We start from the raw sequence: 17,259 nt of genomic DNA on the forward strand, positions 1-17,259 counted from the left end.
CCCTGGATTTGCAGTTGTACCAGCTGTTCCTCCAGGTGCACTTTCCGGAGCCTGAGGGTTGCATTAGAGATTCAACAGTCACAGTATTTGTAGGTTAGAGTCCTCTCCTCCCCCCTTTGGTAATAGAATTCCCTCGAAAACCTAGTTGTTTCTAGTTAGTCTCAGGTACTGTAACTACACTCAGGTTCTTCGCTTGGATTTAGTTCTTAGGCTGCTTTATCCTCTGTGGACCCTCCCTCTGCCTTATCTCAGGGATGCCCACCCTGAGGACCTGAAGGCGCTGGCTTAGGGCGGGAAGCGGCACCTTTGTCTGACCCCTTTTTTTTTTTTTTTTTTTTGTATTTTTCTGAAGCTGGAAACGGGGAGAGACAGACAGACTCCTGCATGCGCCCGACCGGGATCCACCTGGCAAGCCCACCAGGGGGCGACGCTCTGCCCACCAGGGGGCGATGCTCTGCCCCTCCGGGGTGTCGCTCTGTTGCGACCAGAGCCACTCCAGCGCCTGGGGCAGAGGCCAAGGAGCCATCCCCAGCGCCCGGGCCATCTTTGCTCCAATGGAGCTTCGGCTGCGGGAGGGGAAGAGAGAGACAGAGAGGAAGGAGAGGGGGAGGGGTGGAGAAGCAGATGGACGCTTCTCCTGTGTGCCCTGGCCGGGAATCGAACCCAGGACTTCTGCACGCCAGGCCGACGCTCTACCGCTGAGCCAACCGGCCAGGGCCTGTCTGACCTTCTTGACCTGGCTGTTTATCTCCTTTGTTTGGCTGAGAGGTCTTAGTAGGAGGCTTTTAAAAATATATGTTGAAAAATAATTTTATTTATTGATTTTAGAGAGGAAGGAGAGTGGGACAGAGAGGGAGAGAGAGAGGAACATCCATTTGTTCTTGTATGTTCCCTTACTAGGGATTGAATGTGAGAAAGGCTCAAAGCAGGAGGCTTATTTCTAGCTGTTTGGGGATATAGAAGCAATTAGCCATTGTCTGTAATTTACACCTAACAGAGACCATGAGGTCTGTGTGGTCTGGTGTTTGCAGTCGGTGAGCAACGTGATTTTGAGAAGTGGAGGCAGCTAGGTATACAGGGAAGTACTGTGTAATTGTATCTCATTGAATTGCATGCCCCTCTGCTGGTGTCATCTTGGACGAGTCACTGTTTGTACTGTAATGTCTCTGCTCAATTGGGAAAAATAAGATGCCTGGGTAGCATCAGCTGTCTTTGCTGTGGAGCAGGGTAGTGGAGGAAGCTGTGGGTAGAGGCCGTCTGCCCTCCAGGCCTGAATCCGCCCTGCGCCCACCACAGAGTATAGGGTGATTCCTAGCGGTCACGAGTGCTTACTGAAGGCACTAATGGCATGTAGAAGTAAGGGCATGCATTAATTCAACACATGTTCACTTCTTTTTTTTCTTATTTTCTTTTAGAAAGAAAGAATTGTCAGCCACCAAGAAGGACCGTGTGAATCATTGTCTGACAATCTGTGAAAACATCGTGGCTCAGTCTCTCAGGTAAGTGCCCTTTGTCCTTCTAGTGAAAATATAAACTTGATCTATTTTCATTCTTTTAAAAAGTTTTAATGGTTTTACAGAGAGATGAAGGGAGAGAGAGAAACATTGATTTGTTGTTGCATTTATCTGTGTCTTCATTGTTCTGTGCTCTGACTGGGGATTGAACCAGCAACCTCGGTGTATCAGGATAACGTTCTAATCAACTCAGCTACCAGGCCAAGGTCTACATTTTCATTCTAAATGGGCTAGAATGTTCTTTGTCTCCCCAGTTGTCTCAAGCCTTTAGAAGACCCTTTCCCCATACTTCTGGCTATCTATGTCAAGGCTGCGAGACACGGTGTGGGCAGCTCTTTCTCTTTTGTCATCGTACAGACAGCAGTTGTAACCATTATGACATGAGCAGCATGTTTATATATAATAATAGGCACTCTTGGTAACTGTAATCATTTAAAAATCTTCTTTTGTTTGATATTGTACATTATTTTGTAATGCGGACAACACGAGCCTGTCTAGTGATCAGATGTTCATTTGCTTTTCATTGGCACTGGGCTGCCCGTGGGTGGCCCTGCGCAGCTGTGGGACTCCGCGGTGCTGGCTGCTTGCCTGAGCTTCCCCACACGCGGGGTCGCGGGCCGTGGGCAGCCAGTCGGGCTGTGGGCTGTAGGTCTGCTTCCCTTGCAGGATTATTCTTCCGACTGAAACAGCACCTTCTTTTGTGGCTTCTTTGCTGATTCTCCTCGTTCTCTTTGCTTTTGCTGGTCTTTCTGACCACAGGCCTTAGTAGCAGCAGATGGGAAATGTTTTGGGCTTGTTTCTAAGGGCCTGGGGAGGAGACAGAGGCACCTATGATTTCAGAATTCTGTCACCCAGATGGGCATGTGTGAAATACTCGCTCGCTTTTCTTCCCCATGGAATAAATAATTCACGTCCCCCTCCACCAGGAGGCTGTTTTCTCCTCTGTTAGGAAACACCCTGAGAATAGTCATCTTGATTTTAGTGCCGACAGAAACTCGGAGACTCACTTATTTTAATGGCACTGTACATTTGTATTTTATACTTTCAAAGGGATTTCACATATAATATTTCATTTTAGTTTAACTTGTTCCATCATTTATGAAATATGGTGGATGATTTCTGTTTCTATTATATCTAATTCATAGAAACTTTGTGGGAAGAAAATGTAACAAGTGAAAATATGTCCTGAAAGTGAAAATTCAGGGGTGGGCAAAAGTAGGTTTACAGTTGTTTGTATGGAAAATAATACAATAATAACAATTCAAGAATAAACTCAATGTTTCGTGTACTCACAACTGGAAGTCTGCTTTTGCCTACCCCTGTGTAACAGTTCTGAGTTAGTATGCTGCTGTAGAAAACAGTATTGGGATAAAAGTGGGGAAAAGGAGAAAAGGTTTGGATTTCACCAGGGCGAGCTAGATAAGTTCAGCGTCTCGGAGCCTTTGTTTTAGGGTCAAGGGTCACCTGGGAAACTGTCCAGAACTCCATGGATGCAGTCACTAACCTCCTGTCATGGCATGTATCATCTGTCACTTAATGTCACTTTGTGTGAAATGATCTCAAGTCCCTGACAACTCTGGATTCTCTGCAGCCGTGCACAGCTTGGTTTACTGCACCTCCACTTTCTGGGGCCCCAGGAATGACATTTTACTTTGAGATCTCTTGGACCCAGAAAAAGAGATCTCTTCCACTCTGAGTGCTTCATGCTTTTGTTTCTTGATGATTCTCAGTGGATGGAATGTTGGCTTCCGTTCACATATTAGTAAAGTATGTTGCGACATCTTAAGATTGATTTGTGGTTCAGTTTGCCATCTTAAATCACAATAATAGCTGTTAATGGTTTTACATTAGGGTATCTATTCTGTTTGTATGGAGTGATGCCATCAGTCATTATACTTCTTGTTCTGTAGAGGAGCTTGTTAAAAGGATATTGGATGGGGTGTGGACCCAGAGAGGACACTTTGAGTCTCATCAGAGCAATGAACAAGTCTATTTTAAGATACGCTCCATATTTTGCAAGAATTTGGGCATGTAGAGCCTGACCAGGTGGTGGCACAGTGGGTAGAGCATCGGACTGGGATGCAGAGGACCCAGGTTTGAGACCCCGAGGTCGCCAGCTTGAGCGCGGGCTCATCTGGTTTGAACAGAGTTCACCAGCTTGGACCCAAGGTCGCTGGCTTGAGCAAGGGGTTACTCAGTCTGCTGAAGGCCCACGGTCAAGGCACATATGAGAAAGCGATCAATGAACAACTAAGGTGCCACAACAAAAAACTGATGATTGATGCTTCTTGTCTCTCTCCGTTCCTGTCTGTCTGTCCCTGTCTATCCCTCTCTCTCTCTGTTTCTGTAAAAAAAAAAAAAAAAAAAAAAAAAGAATTTGGGCATGTAGAAGGGAATGTTTTGTGTATGTCTGAAACACATTTTATGAAATCTTGATGGCTGGTCTTTTCCTGTGCGCTCTCCTTGTGTGTCACTGAATTTTTACACAGCTCACAAAAAGTAGGGGATGCTTCAGAATGAATAGGAAGTAATGAAACATCCCCTAATATTTGTGAGCAGTATGGTATGTTCTTGTAGCTTCTGTGCTGTGCTGACTTTCTCTCCTGGGCGGTAGTCCAGTGCTGGCTTCTGGATGTTTTAAGGTGGGGATTTAGCTAAAGCTCCATGGACAGTATGACTGTGCAGCAACCTGAGCTCTTCATCTGCTGGTCTAACCTGCCGGTTCCTAAATATGGAAGAGCATCAATATCAACTGGGAAGTTGGTCAAAACTGCAGTAAGGGGGAAACCTCACTACTCTTCTTAGCACACCTGCACCCTCTGCTTGGGCGAAGTATAGGCGTTTGTTTTTAAAACTATGTTCTTGGACATCCCTATGAACCCACATGTAAGCAAGTGCACCTTGCTAAGGTGGTTAAGTAGAAATAAATGCTCAGAAATACATAGATTTATCATATATCAATATGCATACATCAGCTAGAAAGTAGAATGGTTCAGATCCTATTCATAGTAGCTCTAACATATAAAATTTCAAGGAATTGACAACAAATATGCAGAAATTACACAAAGATTGCTATTAACTTTTTCATTTTTTTAAGTAGGAGGAGGGGAGATAGACCCCCCCCCCCCGTACCCTGCATATGCTTCAACTGGGATCCACCCTAAGACCCCTGTCTGGGGCTGATGCTTGAATCAGCTGAGCCATCCTCAGCACCTGGGGCTGATGCTCAAACCAATTAAGCCACTGGCTATGAGAGGGGAAGAGAGAGAGAAGGGGGAGAGGGAGAGGAAGAGAAGCAGATGGTCACTTCTCCGTATGCCCTGACTGGGGATTGAACCTGGGGTGTTCGTATGCCAGGTTGATGCTCTACCACTAAGCCAACTAACCGTCTAGGGCCTGCTATTAACTTTTTGAAAGGCGTAGATGACTACTTTACTTCCTAAGTGGGAAGATTTTTTAATTTAAAGTTGAATTTTTTCTAAATTAATCATTAAATTTAAAATTATTTGGATCAAAATTCTAATAGGGATATTTTGAATTTGTTTATCTGCAAGAATAAATACATGAATGCTGCAAAGAATATCTGAACCCATCAGTAATATGGTAAGACCTGCACATGACAGTAAGATAGCCATTAGACATGAAAGAAGGTGTAGAGTAGAGAGTTAGGAAGGTGTCTGTGTGTATCTGGGTGTGTAAATTGATGATAAATATAGTATCATTGGAGGAATGATGGATTATTGAACCAGTTGACTGTTTAGGGCAGTGGTTCCCAACCTTTTTTGGGCCACGGACCTGTTTAATGTCAGAAAATATTTTCAGGGACGGGCCTTTAGGGTAGGACGGATAAATGTATCATGTAACTGAGACAAGTGTCAAGAGTGAGTCTTAGACGGATGTAACAGAGGGAATCTAGTCATTTTTTAAAAATGAAACATCCGACCTGGAACACTGAGGTCGCCGGTTCGAAACCTTGGGCTTGCCTGGTCAAGGCACATATGGGAGTTGATGCTTCCTGCTCCTCCCCCTTCTCTCTCTCTCTGTCTCTCTCATTCCTCTCTCTCTAAAAAATCAATCAATAAAAAAAAAAAAATGAAACATCGTTCAGACTTAAATATAAATAAAACGGAAATAATGTAAGTTATTTATTCTTTCTCTGCAGACTGGTACCAAATGGCCCACGGACCGGTAGCGGTCTGTGGCCCGGGGGTTGGGGACCACTGGTTTAGGGGACACTCACATCTCTGCCTCAAATTGCAAACAAAAATAAAAATGTCAGATTAATTTCCTAAATATAGAAAACCAACAAAATTACTACAAAAAGAACCTGTATTGTTAGGCTGAGGAAGGCCAGCAAATAAAGGAAAAAATGGTTTTGACTGGAATATAGTTCAGTACTGTATGTCAGAATCCACCTTAAACTCAAAAGTAAGTTGAACTTGGAGAAAGTACTGACAGCATATATACAAGAGGGTTAATTCTTAGAACACATGGACGTAAAATCTGGATCTAGAAGACTTGAAAATCACTGTCCACTTCCATGTCCTGAGAGACATTTATAGACACTTCTTATAGAACCGCAAAAGACACACCCTTTTCAAGTTCCCACAGGACATAGACTTCGTGCTGGGCCGTCAGACAAGTCTATCAATGTACAAGAACTCAAAGCATACGAAGTGGACTCTCTAAGTTGTAGTATTATAGAAAGAAAGTCTGGAAAAGCCCCAAATAGAAATGGGTGGAAAATACATTTCCACGTGACCCATGGGTCAAAGAAGAAGTCAGAAATGGAAATTGGAGAGGACAGGTATTTTGAATTGGTTGAAAATAAAAAACGGAGGATTTCGCAACCTGTGGTGTGCTGCTGTTTCATGTAATTGAGGGGGACTTGGCACTAAATCCATTTGGAAAAGAAGCTTCTACCTCAGGAAACTTGAAAAAGAAGAGCAGATGCAGCCCAAATGTAATAGAGAATGGAGAAAGGAATGAAAGTGAGTAAAGTGGAAAATGAAGTCATGTAGGAAATCAGTAAAATCCAAAGTGAGTTATTTGAAAACATCAGTCAAATTAGACTGAACAAAGTGAAGTCACGAATTACTGCTATCTGGAATGAGGGAGCTATCAGTATAGGTTGTACAGCTGTTAAAGGATTATAAAGGGGTATTTATTATTATTTTTGTGAGAGAGAGAGAGGAGACAGGCAGGGAGGGAGATGAGAAGCATCAGTTCTTTGTTGAGACACCTAAGTTGTTCATTGACTGCTTTCTCATATGTGCCTTGACCATTGGGCTACAGCAGAGTCAGTGACCCCTTCCTCAATCATTTGTCTATTGTATTATGAGTATCACAGTAGCCTTAGTAAACACCTTAATCAGGTCACATGATAATCATTTTCTTACTGTGCTGAGAACAGGTAAGATCTAGCTTCTGAGCAACTTCGAGGTATATGATACTGTATTGGTGACTGTACTCACTATGTTGTGCATTAAGGTCTCTAGGACTTACTCATTTAGTAGGAATAAGTGAATCTACTTCAGTTGTGAATTTTATGAGGTCAGGACAGAGAAAGTACTTCTGATGAAAATTTTGTGCCTCAATTGAGATATAAAAAAGATTGTTATATCAATAAATTATCTCTATTAATTATTTGCTGCAGTAATATTTTTGATACATTGGGTTAAGTCAGTGGTTTGCAAACCATGGCTCACGAGCCACATGCTGCTCTTTGGCCCCTTGAGTGTGGCTCTTCCACAAAATAACCTAATGATTAGCAAATGCCAGCTTAGGAGTACCCTAATTAAGTTAGTAACAATGCACCTACTTATATAGTTTAAGTTTAAAAAATTTGGCACTCAAAAGAAATTTCAATCGTTGTACTGTTTATACTTGGCTCTGTTGACTAATGAGTTTGCCAACCATTGGGTTAAGTGAGATGTATTAAAATGATTTTGCCTGTTTCTTTTGATTTCTGATACGTCTATTAGTATAAAGTCGCACATGTTGCTCATACGGTTTTTCTGTGGGTAGCACTGCTGGAGCAGCGTTTGAATGCTGCCCCCACATCTCAGGGCCCTTCCCTCCTCTGTCCTGTCTTCCCAGCTGTATTCTGTGTGGATGAGGTCGGGAATAGTGCTGAGTGGCATGCTTTGTTTCTTGCTTGGATTTGTGGATCATTGCTAATGCAGTCCTTTGCTTTCTCCCGGGCTCTCTGACCGTTGGTAGGAATTATGACGTACAGAGTGGGGGGTGGCTCTGTTTCTGAGCACTCTAGGCTGAGGTCAGGAAACAGCCATCTGATTTTGATATTGGAAAAACAGCAGCATTATTCGGGGGCTGTATTGTCAGCTTGCTACACTTCCCACTGGTGTGAGTGACATTGGTTCCATGACTAGAGCTTATCAGTTGTCTCTGTGTTGGCTGTTTGCCTACTGGATCAGGACAGCCTGAACAGGCTGTCAGTTAAACGTTTTCAAGTTGCTCACAAACACTGCGTAGAGTCCCGTGTTTGTGAGGCTGTGGCAGAGCAAAGACCATAGTCTGACCATGGTCATGTTGAGTCTGCGGTGACTTGTGCTTATACGTTGGGACACTGGAAAGCAAGATTCAAAGGAAGTAAAAGAGTTATGCTGGTGTTCTGATTCAGATATCAAGAATGTTGCAAGTAAGAGCAACCTGTTGGCAAGGACCAGATGGCTGTCTGGGATTTAAGTATCTCAAGCCAGTGTGTGTTTTTTTTTATTTTTTATCTATTCATTTTAGAGAGGAGAGGGAGAGACAGAGGGATGAGAGAGAGAGGAGAGACAGAGAGAGAGAAAGGGGGAGGAGCTGGAAGCATCAACTCCCATATGTGCCTTGACCAGGCAAGCCCAGGGTTTCGAACTGGCGACCTCAGCATTTCCAGGTTGACGCTTTATCCACTGCGCCACCACAGGTCAGGCCGTGTGTTTGTTTTTAAGTAATGTTTTTTGTTTTGAGTTAAAATATGCAAAAAGCATTGTCCTTTGAAGAATTTTGAATTTTTTTTTCTTGTGGGAGAGACAGAGTCAGAGAGAGGGACAGATAGGGACAGACAGACAGTAAGGGAGAGAGATGAGAAACATCAATTCTTTGTTGCAGTTCCTTAGTTGTTCATTGATTGCTTTCTCATATGTGCCTTGACTGGGGGGCTACAGCAGACTGAGAACCCCTTGCTCAAGCCAGCGACCTTGGGCTCAAGCTGGTGAGCCTTGCTCAAACCAGATGAGCTCACGCTCAAGCTGGCGATCTCGGGGTCACGAACCTGGGTCCTCCACATCCCAGTTCAACGCTCTATTCACTGTGCCACCGCCTGGTCAGGCTGAAGAGTTTTGAATTTAAAACTTAAATGAGATTTGTTTTGCAAGTACAACTTCTTTTTCTAAACTTTTAACGTTTTAGAGTAGTTTTAAAAGTTACAAAGATAGCACAGAGTGTCTGTGTACCCCACGAGTGGTGCCCCCTGTTCTTAGCCTCTTACGTTTCTGTGGTACGTGTTTCCTGGTTGACGAATGAATATGCGAGACCATTAACCTGAACTCTTATGTAATGTCCTCTTTCTGTTCCAGAATCCCACACAGGACACTGGACATCAGACGCCACATGACATTTTGTCGTCATGTCTTCGTAAGCTCTTGGTGACAGTCTCTCTTCTTTTCTCACTTAGAAATTCTCCCGAGTTTCAGAAACTCCTGGGCATCGCTATGGAGCTCTTTCTGCTGTGCAGTGACGACGTGGAGTCGGATGTCAGGATGGTGGCTGACGAATGCCTCAACAAAGTCATAAAAGTGAGACTTGGCGGCCGGTGTGGTCTGAGCTGTGATCCTGGGCCACGGCTGCTCGTTTTGAGGGACCCAGTCCCTTAGGGCCCTGCACCTGGTGCGTTTCTGCCATGTGGTTGGAGGCGGCTGTGTCTGCCGGCCTGCTTGCTGCACCTGAGGGACTGTCTGCCCCTCCCCTGCGCAGGGCGTGGGCCGCGCTGGCCGCTGATGCTGGCCCCTGGCTGCTCTGGGGGAGATGTCAGTCCGGGCACCACCTTCACTCTGGACATTGCCCAGAGAAACTGTAGGCCCCTGGAGTCCGTGTTTGGTGTCTCTAGCTTCCTTCCTTTGTCTCCTTTCTCTGCCCTCCTAAGACCTGGGCGTGGCAGTCCTGTTTGCAGGTAAAGATGTGACTCTGCAGTAGGTTAGCTGGGATTGGTGTGACCTGACTGGGCAGCACGCGGTTGCCAGGAAAGGATGGTAGCCAGAAAGCTGAAGCCCAAGCAGGGCACACCTGACTTCTGTTACTGCTTCCTGATGTGCCCGAGATCACGTGGCTCTACATCTACTGTCCCCTTTTCTGTTTCCTGCTGTCCAGGTAATAGAGTCCTTCTTCTGTGGTTCCTGATGTGTCGGGAAACTGGCCTCGTGTTTCTCATTCTGCCCTGCTCCTGGTTTGTGTCCCCACCCATCCTGATCACCATCCTTGAGGGCACCTTTGAGTTTGTGAATGGGCTTTTTGAATTGTATGTATAAATTTAGACATTGTTCCCACTGTAGGCCTACCAACACAAGGCATGTTCACTGACATAGTTCCTGACACTTTCTCTAAAAACTGTTTCTTCATACTGGTTAAGGAGCAGAATGTCCCTGCTCCCTTCTCCGCAGGGATCCTTGTTTAATGGACCTTGCCAGTTTTTCTTCTTCCCCCTGCTGCCTTGAGTTCACCCTTGGGATTTAGATAGGTTTTGAGAAGAGGCTGCGTGTCTTGTTTTCCTGGAAGACACCCTTCCTAGTGATGTGTACTTGGCCAGACGAACATAGGTTAGTTAACTATTTCCCTTCTCGTTAGGGTCTTAAAAACAAAACTGTTCTTTGGAGGCTTCCCCAGGGCTTTCCCACGTTTTACATTGGCCAAGAAGTCATTCTTCCTTCTTCCTTCACGGGTCCGGTTTTCCTTGGGCAGATGGTCACCCTGTGACTCCTGGGTTTCAGGAGATGAGGCGTGGTTACCAGGCAGACAGAGGGCATGTGGGTTTGGGAGTGAAGGCAGCGTGCATTTGAATCCTGCCTCTGCTCCCTCCTAGCTGAATAGTCTCGGGAAATGTATTTATTCCGTGAGGCTCGGTGTCCTTAACCATAAAGGGAATCGGACAGGTTTTTGTTCTGTGTGTGTGTGCATGAGTGTGAGTGTGAGAGGCAGTCACGTGCATGACGTGCTGGGCAGCATTGTCCTGGACTCTTCCCGGTCCTCAGAGTGGTGAGAGGTGTTCACAGTAATACCAGGCTTTTCCGTACGGACCAGCTGCTCTCCATCTTCTGTCCTGTGGATTTTGCGGTTCCCTGTTGCCCAGGGAGCCCTCCCACCTGGCAGCACAGTTTCCCGCTGTGCCCAGGACGCTGGCTTCTCTGTCGCCATCAGGTTTTAGCTGCCTGTGTCAGGAGCAGCCCAGAGAGGTCCCTCTTCCCCTCTGGGTTGTCGCTCGGCCTCTTTCCTCTTGCTCTCTTGCTTTGGCTTGCATCCTGCCTCCCGCAGTGATGTCCCGGCCAGTGGCCATTTAACCATGCCCAGTGGTCTGTTGGTGACACTGCGTGTACCTGGGGACCCACAGCATGTTTGTGGATGGCTTTTTCAGTTGCACTACCTTCCTCCCAGACCTGAAGCCCAAGGTTGCTTTTATTATTCCCACTCCGGACCATGCTGGGCTGATAGGTCAGTCCGTGAACTTGGAGTCTTAGGATCAGAAAACCTAAAGAGGGCACCACAGGTTGCCTTGGTTCGTGGCAAGAGGGCAGGGAGAACAGTATGACCCCCAGAGCTCTGATGTGCTCGTTCTACACGTCAGCATCATTCTGTTTGAAGTCTGTCTTCAGAGACCTGCTTCCAAGAACTGCTGGACAGACCGGGGTGGTGTATGTTTGGACTTGTGGACCTGACCCGAGCTCGTAGCTTTTGGTCCTGGGTTCTCTTTCTGGCCCTTGCTCTACTTCTTTCCCATTTCCCCCTTTTTTTTGTTTCTGGCCTCCCAGTACAGAGATTCCAGTGCCTCATGTTGTGACCTGAACATAAGACGAGGCCCGTCTCTTTCCACCGCTCCTTTCTGCTCCAAGTTGGACATAGTGGGATTGGACTGTGCTCAGGTTTCTGCCTCCCAGGTGCTCTAGTCTCCAGGCTTGGCCGGCTGGGCATGGGTCAGGGTCTGGCTGGATCTGCTCTCACTGTAGCAGAGGATAGGCTGGCTTGGTAACATGGATGGCCCCAGGCACCGTGTCAGGGACAGACAGGAACACAGGAACGGACACGTGGGAGTCAGGCCCTGGACTTGTCTTCTAATGAGCACTGTTACATGCTTAGGATGAGGTCCAGACTTTGCATGACCAGGAAAGGGGCATATTTTGCTCTTCGTTTATGTAGGAAAGTGCCCTGATAATCCGATGCAGCCTTCAGTTCAGGCCCAGTCTTGTGTGAGGCAGCGTGCTTGGACAGAAGTCACGGCATGCATTGTAAACCCTTAGTTCTGGGGGAGGTTGGCAGCTTGCTGTGGCTGCGCATCCGGAGGCTGTGGTGGTTTCTGTGGGGGGACATGGAGAAGGCTTGCTGGAGGGGGTGGCTGATGGGCTAGCCAGGAGACTCGGGGCCTACTGAGCCCTGCGGCGTGCAGCCTCTCAGGCTGCCGGGAAGCCCCTGCCGCTTGCAGAGGAGGGTGGGAGGCGCTGAGGGTCAGTTCAGGGGCTCTGTGCTTTTATCTGGTGGAGAAGGAGGAGCTCTTGAGGATCGCTGAGGAGTGCTTATTTAGGACGAGCAACGTGGTGACGATGGAAGCCTGCTGTGGGTGGGGAAAGCCCTGTGTGGAGAATCCACGGAGGCAGTGGTCCAGGGAAGAGCCCATGGGCCCTGGGAGTGTGAGCAGGAGACGGGCTGAGAGGGGCCTGAGGCTCTCAGCTGGCTTCGGGCTCCGAGGGTCACCGGAGCTGTGGGGCTGGGAGTGCCCAGGTATCCGCAGAGGACCGCACCTTCAGAAAGGACACGGGGTCTGTGTCAGCAGTGTGTTTGCGCGGCCGAGCGAGCGACTCTGATCTTAAGAGGCGCTCTGCTGTCTACTGGCGCCCAGATGTCAGGGCAGGGGTCCCCAAACTGCAGCCACGTGCGGCCCCCTGAGGCCATGTATCCAGCCCCTGCCACACTTCCGGAAAGGGCACCGCTTTCATTGTCAGTGAGAGGACCATAGTTCCCATTGAAATACTGGTCAGTTTGTTGATTTAAATTTACTTGTTCTTTATTTTAAATATTGTATTTGTTCCCATTTTGTTTTTTTTACTTTAAAATAAGATATGTGCAGTGTGCATAGGGATTTGTTCATAGTTTTTTTATAGTCCAGCCCTCCAATGGTCTGAGGGACAGTGAACTGGCCCCCTATGTAAAAAGTTTGGGGACCCCTGCCTCAAGGCCTTGCTGGTGTGTGATTCACCCAATAGAAATGGACTTTAACAAAGAGTGGAAACCTTCCAGGGTATTCTTCACTCGTTGCTATTATGGGTCTCAGATAAGAGCTTTAGAGTGAATTAACCACCTGCCATTTAATTTTGATATTATGTAGTATTTGACTGTAATAAAAGTTAAATTCTTCCTCTTTCATTTATATTCAAGTGAGTCACCTAAACCTAGCTATTCCGATAACTTCCTGCACATATGTGCTTTTTTATTAATGAATAGGTTCTTAGTTTAGGTTTCTATTCTACTTTGTCCCAAGATTGAAATTTAAGTTGCCTTTTACCTTTCTTCAGAGCTGCTAATGGACTGTGTCTTCCCTGAACAGACCTCTTGTCTTTTCGTTGTAGGCTTTGATGGACTCTAATCTCCCAAGACTACAATTAGAACTCTATAAGGAAATTAAAAAGGTACGCCTGTATTTTCTGTTATTGAAAAAATGGTTTCACTGTATTGAGCAGTTTATGTAGAATTTTATCTTCTTAATAAGTAAAAATGTTAGAAGGGAAAGTGGTTTGGTAAAGTAGACTTTATTGTTTTACTTTTCTTCAAAAGGTACTCTTCATTATTTATTAGATGCGGTGGGAATTTAAAGTCGTAACTTTTTGTAATGCCACTAGACCTTAAAATTTCTAAAGTGGTTAAATGTTTAAATGGCCTTTTCTCTAAACATAGAAGTTAACGATGAAAAAAATACTTGTGTTTATATGAAGTCCTCTTGGTGACTAGTGTCCATGACTTTTAAATATAACACGCTGCTCGTTAACTCCGCTCAGAACGGTGCTTCTCGGAGCCTGCGCGCTGCCCTGTGGAGGTTTGCTGAGCTGGCCCACCTGGTCCGGCCTCAGAAATGCAGGTAGGTGGTACGCTCTGGATCGTTGTTACTATATTATTGTTATTACTTCGGTGGGGCCAGCTCCTGTGGGTTCTTTACATCTCAGTGCGAATGTCGCTGCTTCAGAGGTCTGCCCTGTGCACTGAGATGCCCACCTCCGCCCTCCAAGCTGTGCCGTCCAGTTTGTTTTTCCTTCATTGCACTGTGCTCTCAGGAACATTTCCCCCGGCCCCCCTCATCTGTGTGCTTGTTTGTTTTCTGGCCCACCCTCCCCCAGGACACGTGGGAGGTGCACACCCTGGGCCAGCAGGGGTCTTCCCTGTCCACCCTCTGCAGCCCAGCACTGGTAACAGCATCTGCATGTGGTCGCTGCTGAAAAGATGCTTGTCCAGTGGTTGGAGGTTGAGTCCCCACCTCATTTTGCTTACCGTGGGAATTAAGGGGAGACCTTTGTCTGTGACAGAGGTAAAAAATGTGGATGTAAACTGTGAGTCAAGTTTTGATGAACTAAAACAGTTCTATTTTAATGGGTTGGGAAAAACAAAAGAAAGACCACATTTTTCAACTCCATCCTTGTCTCCTTAACTGGCAGAACAGCCATAGACCCTTGGCTGTGCCCGAGGAACGGGTGGGGTGGCCAAATCCCTTACTATGAATATGAAACAATTACTTATTTCAGTGTGTTTGAGTTTCATAAGAATCTTATATGGTTGTAGAGATACAGTCACTAAGGAAATTTCTCTTTATATAACCTTTTGCTTTTGCTATTCTTATTTTAAGAAGATTTGTTATATTTCTAAAACAACACATCGCCATTTCTCCACATGGCACCCAACCAAAGTGACCTTAAAAAGATGTGATTGGGTTAAATTTAAATTATTCCCTGGCTCGAACTCTTGGCTCCTGTCCCAGAGCTGTTAGATAAAATCCAGACTCTTTCACCAAGGCCCAGGGAGACCTTGCCCCCCAGGGCCCCGTCATCTTAGACACTCTCTGTTGACTCATTGGCCTGAGTTTACTTCTTCAAAACATCAGGTTTCTCTTCTTGTTGGCTGTTTTTCCCCCCCCCCTTGGGTCTCCACAAAATTGTCCTAGAAAGGTGGGCCTGGGCTCCCTGATGCAGTCCTGGGTGTAGACCTGCTTGTTCCCGCCTCTGCACTAGAGGGCGCTGCCTTGTTTTACAGGTGCTGGTCCTCACCTGGCCTGGGGCCCCTCTGACCTGCGCAGTCCCTTTCTCTCTCTGGAGGGCCAGCTCTCAGCTCCAGGGCGTCTGTAGCTTGAATACTGAAAAAAGTTTTGTAATGCTTTTCCAAGAAAGCTTTATTCTCATTTCTTAACTTTTATTTCTAAAGTGGTGCTTTCTTATCATATCTATTATTTTCTAATTTAAAATACGAGTATTTTAATAACTATTATAATTTATTGTAAAAAGTTTTTAAACTGAGCTTTGGAGAGTCCTCTGTGGTTATAGGAGAAACGAAGGGTGATCGTCTCCCGACATTCGACTTCGTTTGCAGTTCGTCCTCCTGTTCCTTTAGCTGTGTGTCCCCTTCCCACTGAGGACTGTTTTTCTGTAAAGGCTGGCCTTTCTCCAGCCGGCACTAAACTATATCGTTACTTACATCTCATTCAAGTAGACCTGGTAGAATCACCCATGTTCCTCTCGCATATGCAGGCCTTACTTGGTAAACCTTCTGCCATGCCTAACGCGAACAAGCAGGAGACCCGAGGAGTCCGTTCAGGAGACCCTGGCTGCAGCTATACCCAAAATTATGGCTTCGTTTGGCAATTTTGCAAATGACAATGAAATTAAGGTATGATTGTTACCCCACATCACAAACCTGTGAATGAGTCGGGTGGGCAGTTAGGGCTTTGGACAGGCAGTCATCTGAGAGTGCTTCTTGAGTTCTGTCGTGCTTCTAATTTAGATTAGAATCTTTTGAGGTTCCCTAAGAGAGCTTCTTTCCACTCTGCTCTTATTGTGGTGAAGACTTGACCAGGGGCTGGTAGATCCGTGCAAATTCAGAAGGCATTGTTCCTGAGCGGGTTGGTTTTTGGGGTACTGTGTTGGCTCCCTACCCAGGCGGGGAGGACGTGACTGTCCTGGGACTGCAGGAAGGAGACAGGGCACTGAGTTCCCTGTGGGTCCCGTGCCCTCAGGGACTGTCAGGAGCCACTTGACTTCCTGTCTGTTCTGTGCCCAGCAAGCTACTTTCAACCTGCTTTGCTGTTTTGTTTATAATGCCCAAAAATTGTGACCCTGCCACATGATCTGAGGATTTCAGATTCTCCCTCTTTTTAAAAAGATTTTATTTATTGATTTCTAAGAGTAGATAGAAGGCGGGTGGGATGTTGGGGGAGGAGCAGGAAGCATCAACTCGTCATAGTTGCTTCTTGTATGTGCCCTGACTGGGCAAGTCCAGGGTTTCAAACCGGCGACCTCAGCGTTCCAGGTCTACGCTCTGTCCTCTGCGCCACCACGGGTCAGGCTTGAGGATTTCAGGTTCTTGACCTCCTGCCTTTGTGAATCAGTCCTGTGTTAGTATTTCCCTCCATATTTCTAAATAACATGCTTATATGGCTATTTTTTTTAGAAATTTTTACTATGAAAGAGATGAATTTAGCTCCAGCCCTCTCCCATCTTTTTATTATAGCTATATTAATGTCACAGCTAGTTACATTCTGTGCTGTGACATTTCTTTGTACTTCTTATTTTTTTCTGGAGTTAATAATTGCCTCTTTGGCCATTTGTGTGTTCTTGCACCTTCCAGCAACTTTGTAAAATGTATTTCCATGGTTTCCACAAGACAGATACTTTATTGGATCATTTCCCCAACTAGAGTCATATCTAGAACTCTCCAGTGACATTCCCCATCTCCAGGCGGGTGGGGGTGGCCTTTTGGTCTGTTGCACAGTCAACCCCCAGGGCATTTCCTCACTGTCACCTGAGAGTTCCTTTTGCGGTTCTCCTGTTGGATGCCCGGTGCCTGGATGCCCACTGTTAGTCTTCTGGGGGTGCTTCCTTGTTTGTCGGCACCTCCTGCCGCTGCGAGGCGTTCTTGGCATTGGGGGATTTGGACGTGAGAGGGCCCCTACAAGCTCTCAGATTCAGTTTGGTTTTTTTATTTACAGAGACAGAGAGAGAGTCAGAGAGAGGGATAGACAGGGACAGACAGGAACAGAGAGAGATGAGAAGCATCAATCATCAGTTTTTTGTTGTGACACCTTAGTTGTTCATTGATTGCTTTCTCATATGTGCCTTGACCGCGGGCCTTCAGCAGACCGAGTAACCCCATGCTCAAGCCAGCGACCCTGGGTCCAAGCTGGTGAGCTTTGCTCAAACCAGATGAGCCCATGCTAAAGCTGGTGACCTCGGGGTCTCGAACCTGGGTCCTCCGTATCCGAGTCCAACACTCTATCCACTGC

General features: G+C 46.2%; 1 protein-coding gene across 4 annotated transcripts in view; it reads left to right on the forward strand.

Annotated features, from left to right (window-relative positions):
• Window positions 1–17,259, forward strand: part of HTT (huntingtin) — a 132,175-nt gene that overhangs the window by 10,769 nt on the left and 104,147 nt on the right. For all 4 annotated transcript variants that reach the window (XM_066386831.1, XM_066386829.1, XM_066386830.1 and 1 more), the window contains exons 2-6: window positions 1,416–1,499; window positions 9,196–9,316; window positions 13,349–13,408; window positions 13,775–13,854; window positions 15,509–15,647. In XM_066386831.1, coding sequence (XP_066242928.1) covers window positions 1,416–1,499; window positions 9,196–9,316; window positions 13,349–13,408; window positions 13,775–13,854; window positions 15,509–15,647 — 484 coding nt within the window. The remainder of the gene's footprint in view (window positions 1–1,415; window positions 1,500–9,195; window positions 9,317–13,348; window positions 13,409–13,774; window positions 13,855–15,508; window positions 15,648–17,259) is intronic.

This window comes from Saccopteryx leptura, chromosome 5, assembly GCF_036850995.1.
Source record: "Saccopteryx leptura isolate mSacLep1 chromosome 5, mSacLep1_pri_phased_curated, whole genome shotgun sequence".
Classification (NCBI taxonomy): Eukaryota; Metazoa; Chordata; class Mammalia; order Chiroptera; family Emballonuridae; genus Saccopteryx; species Saccopteryx leptura.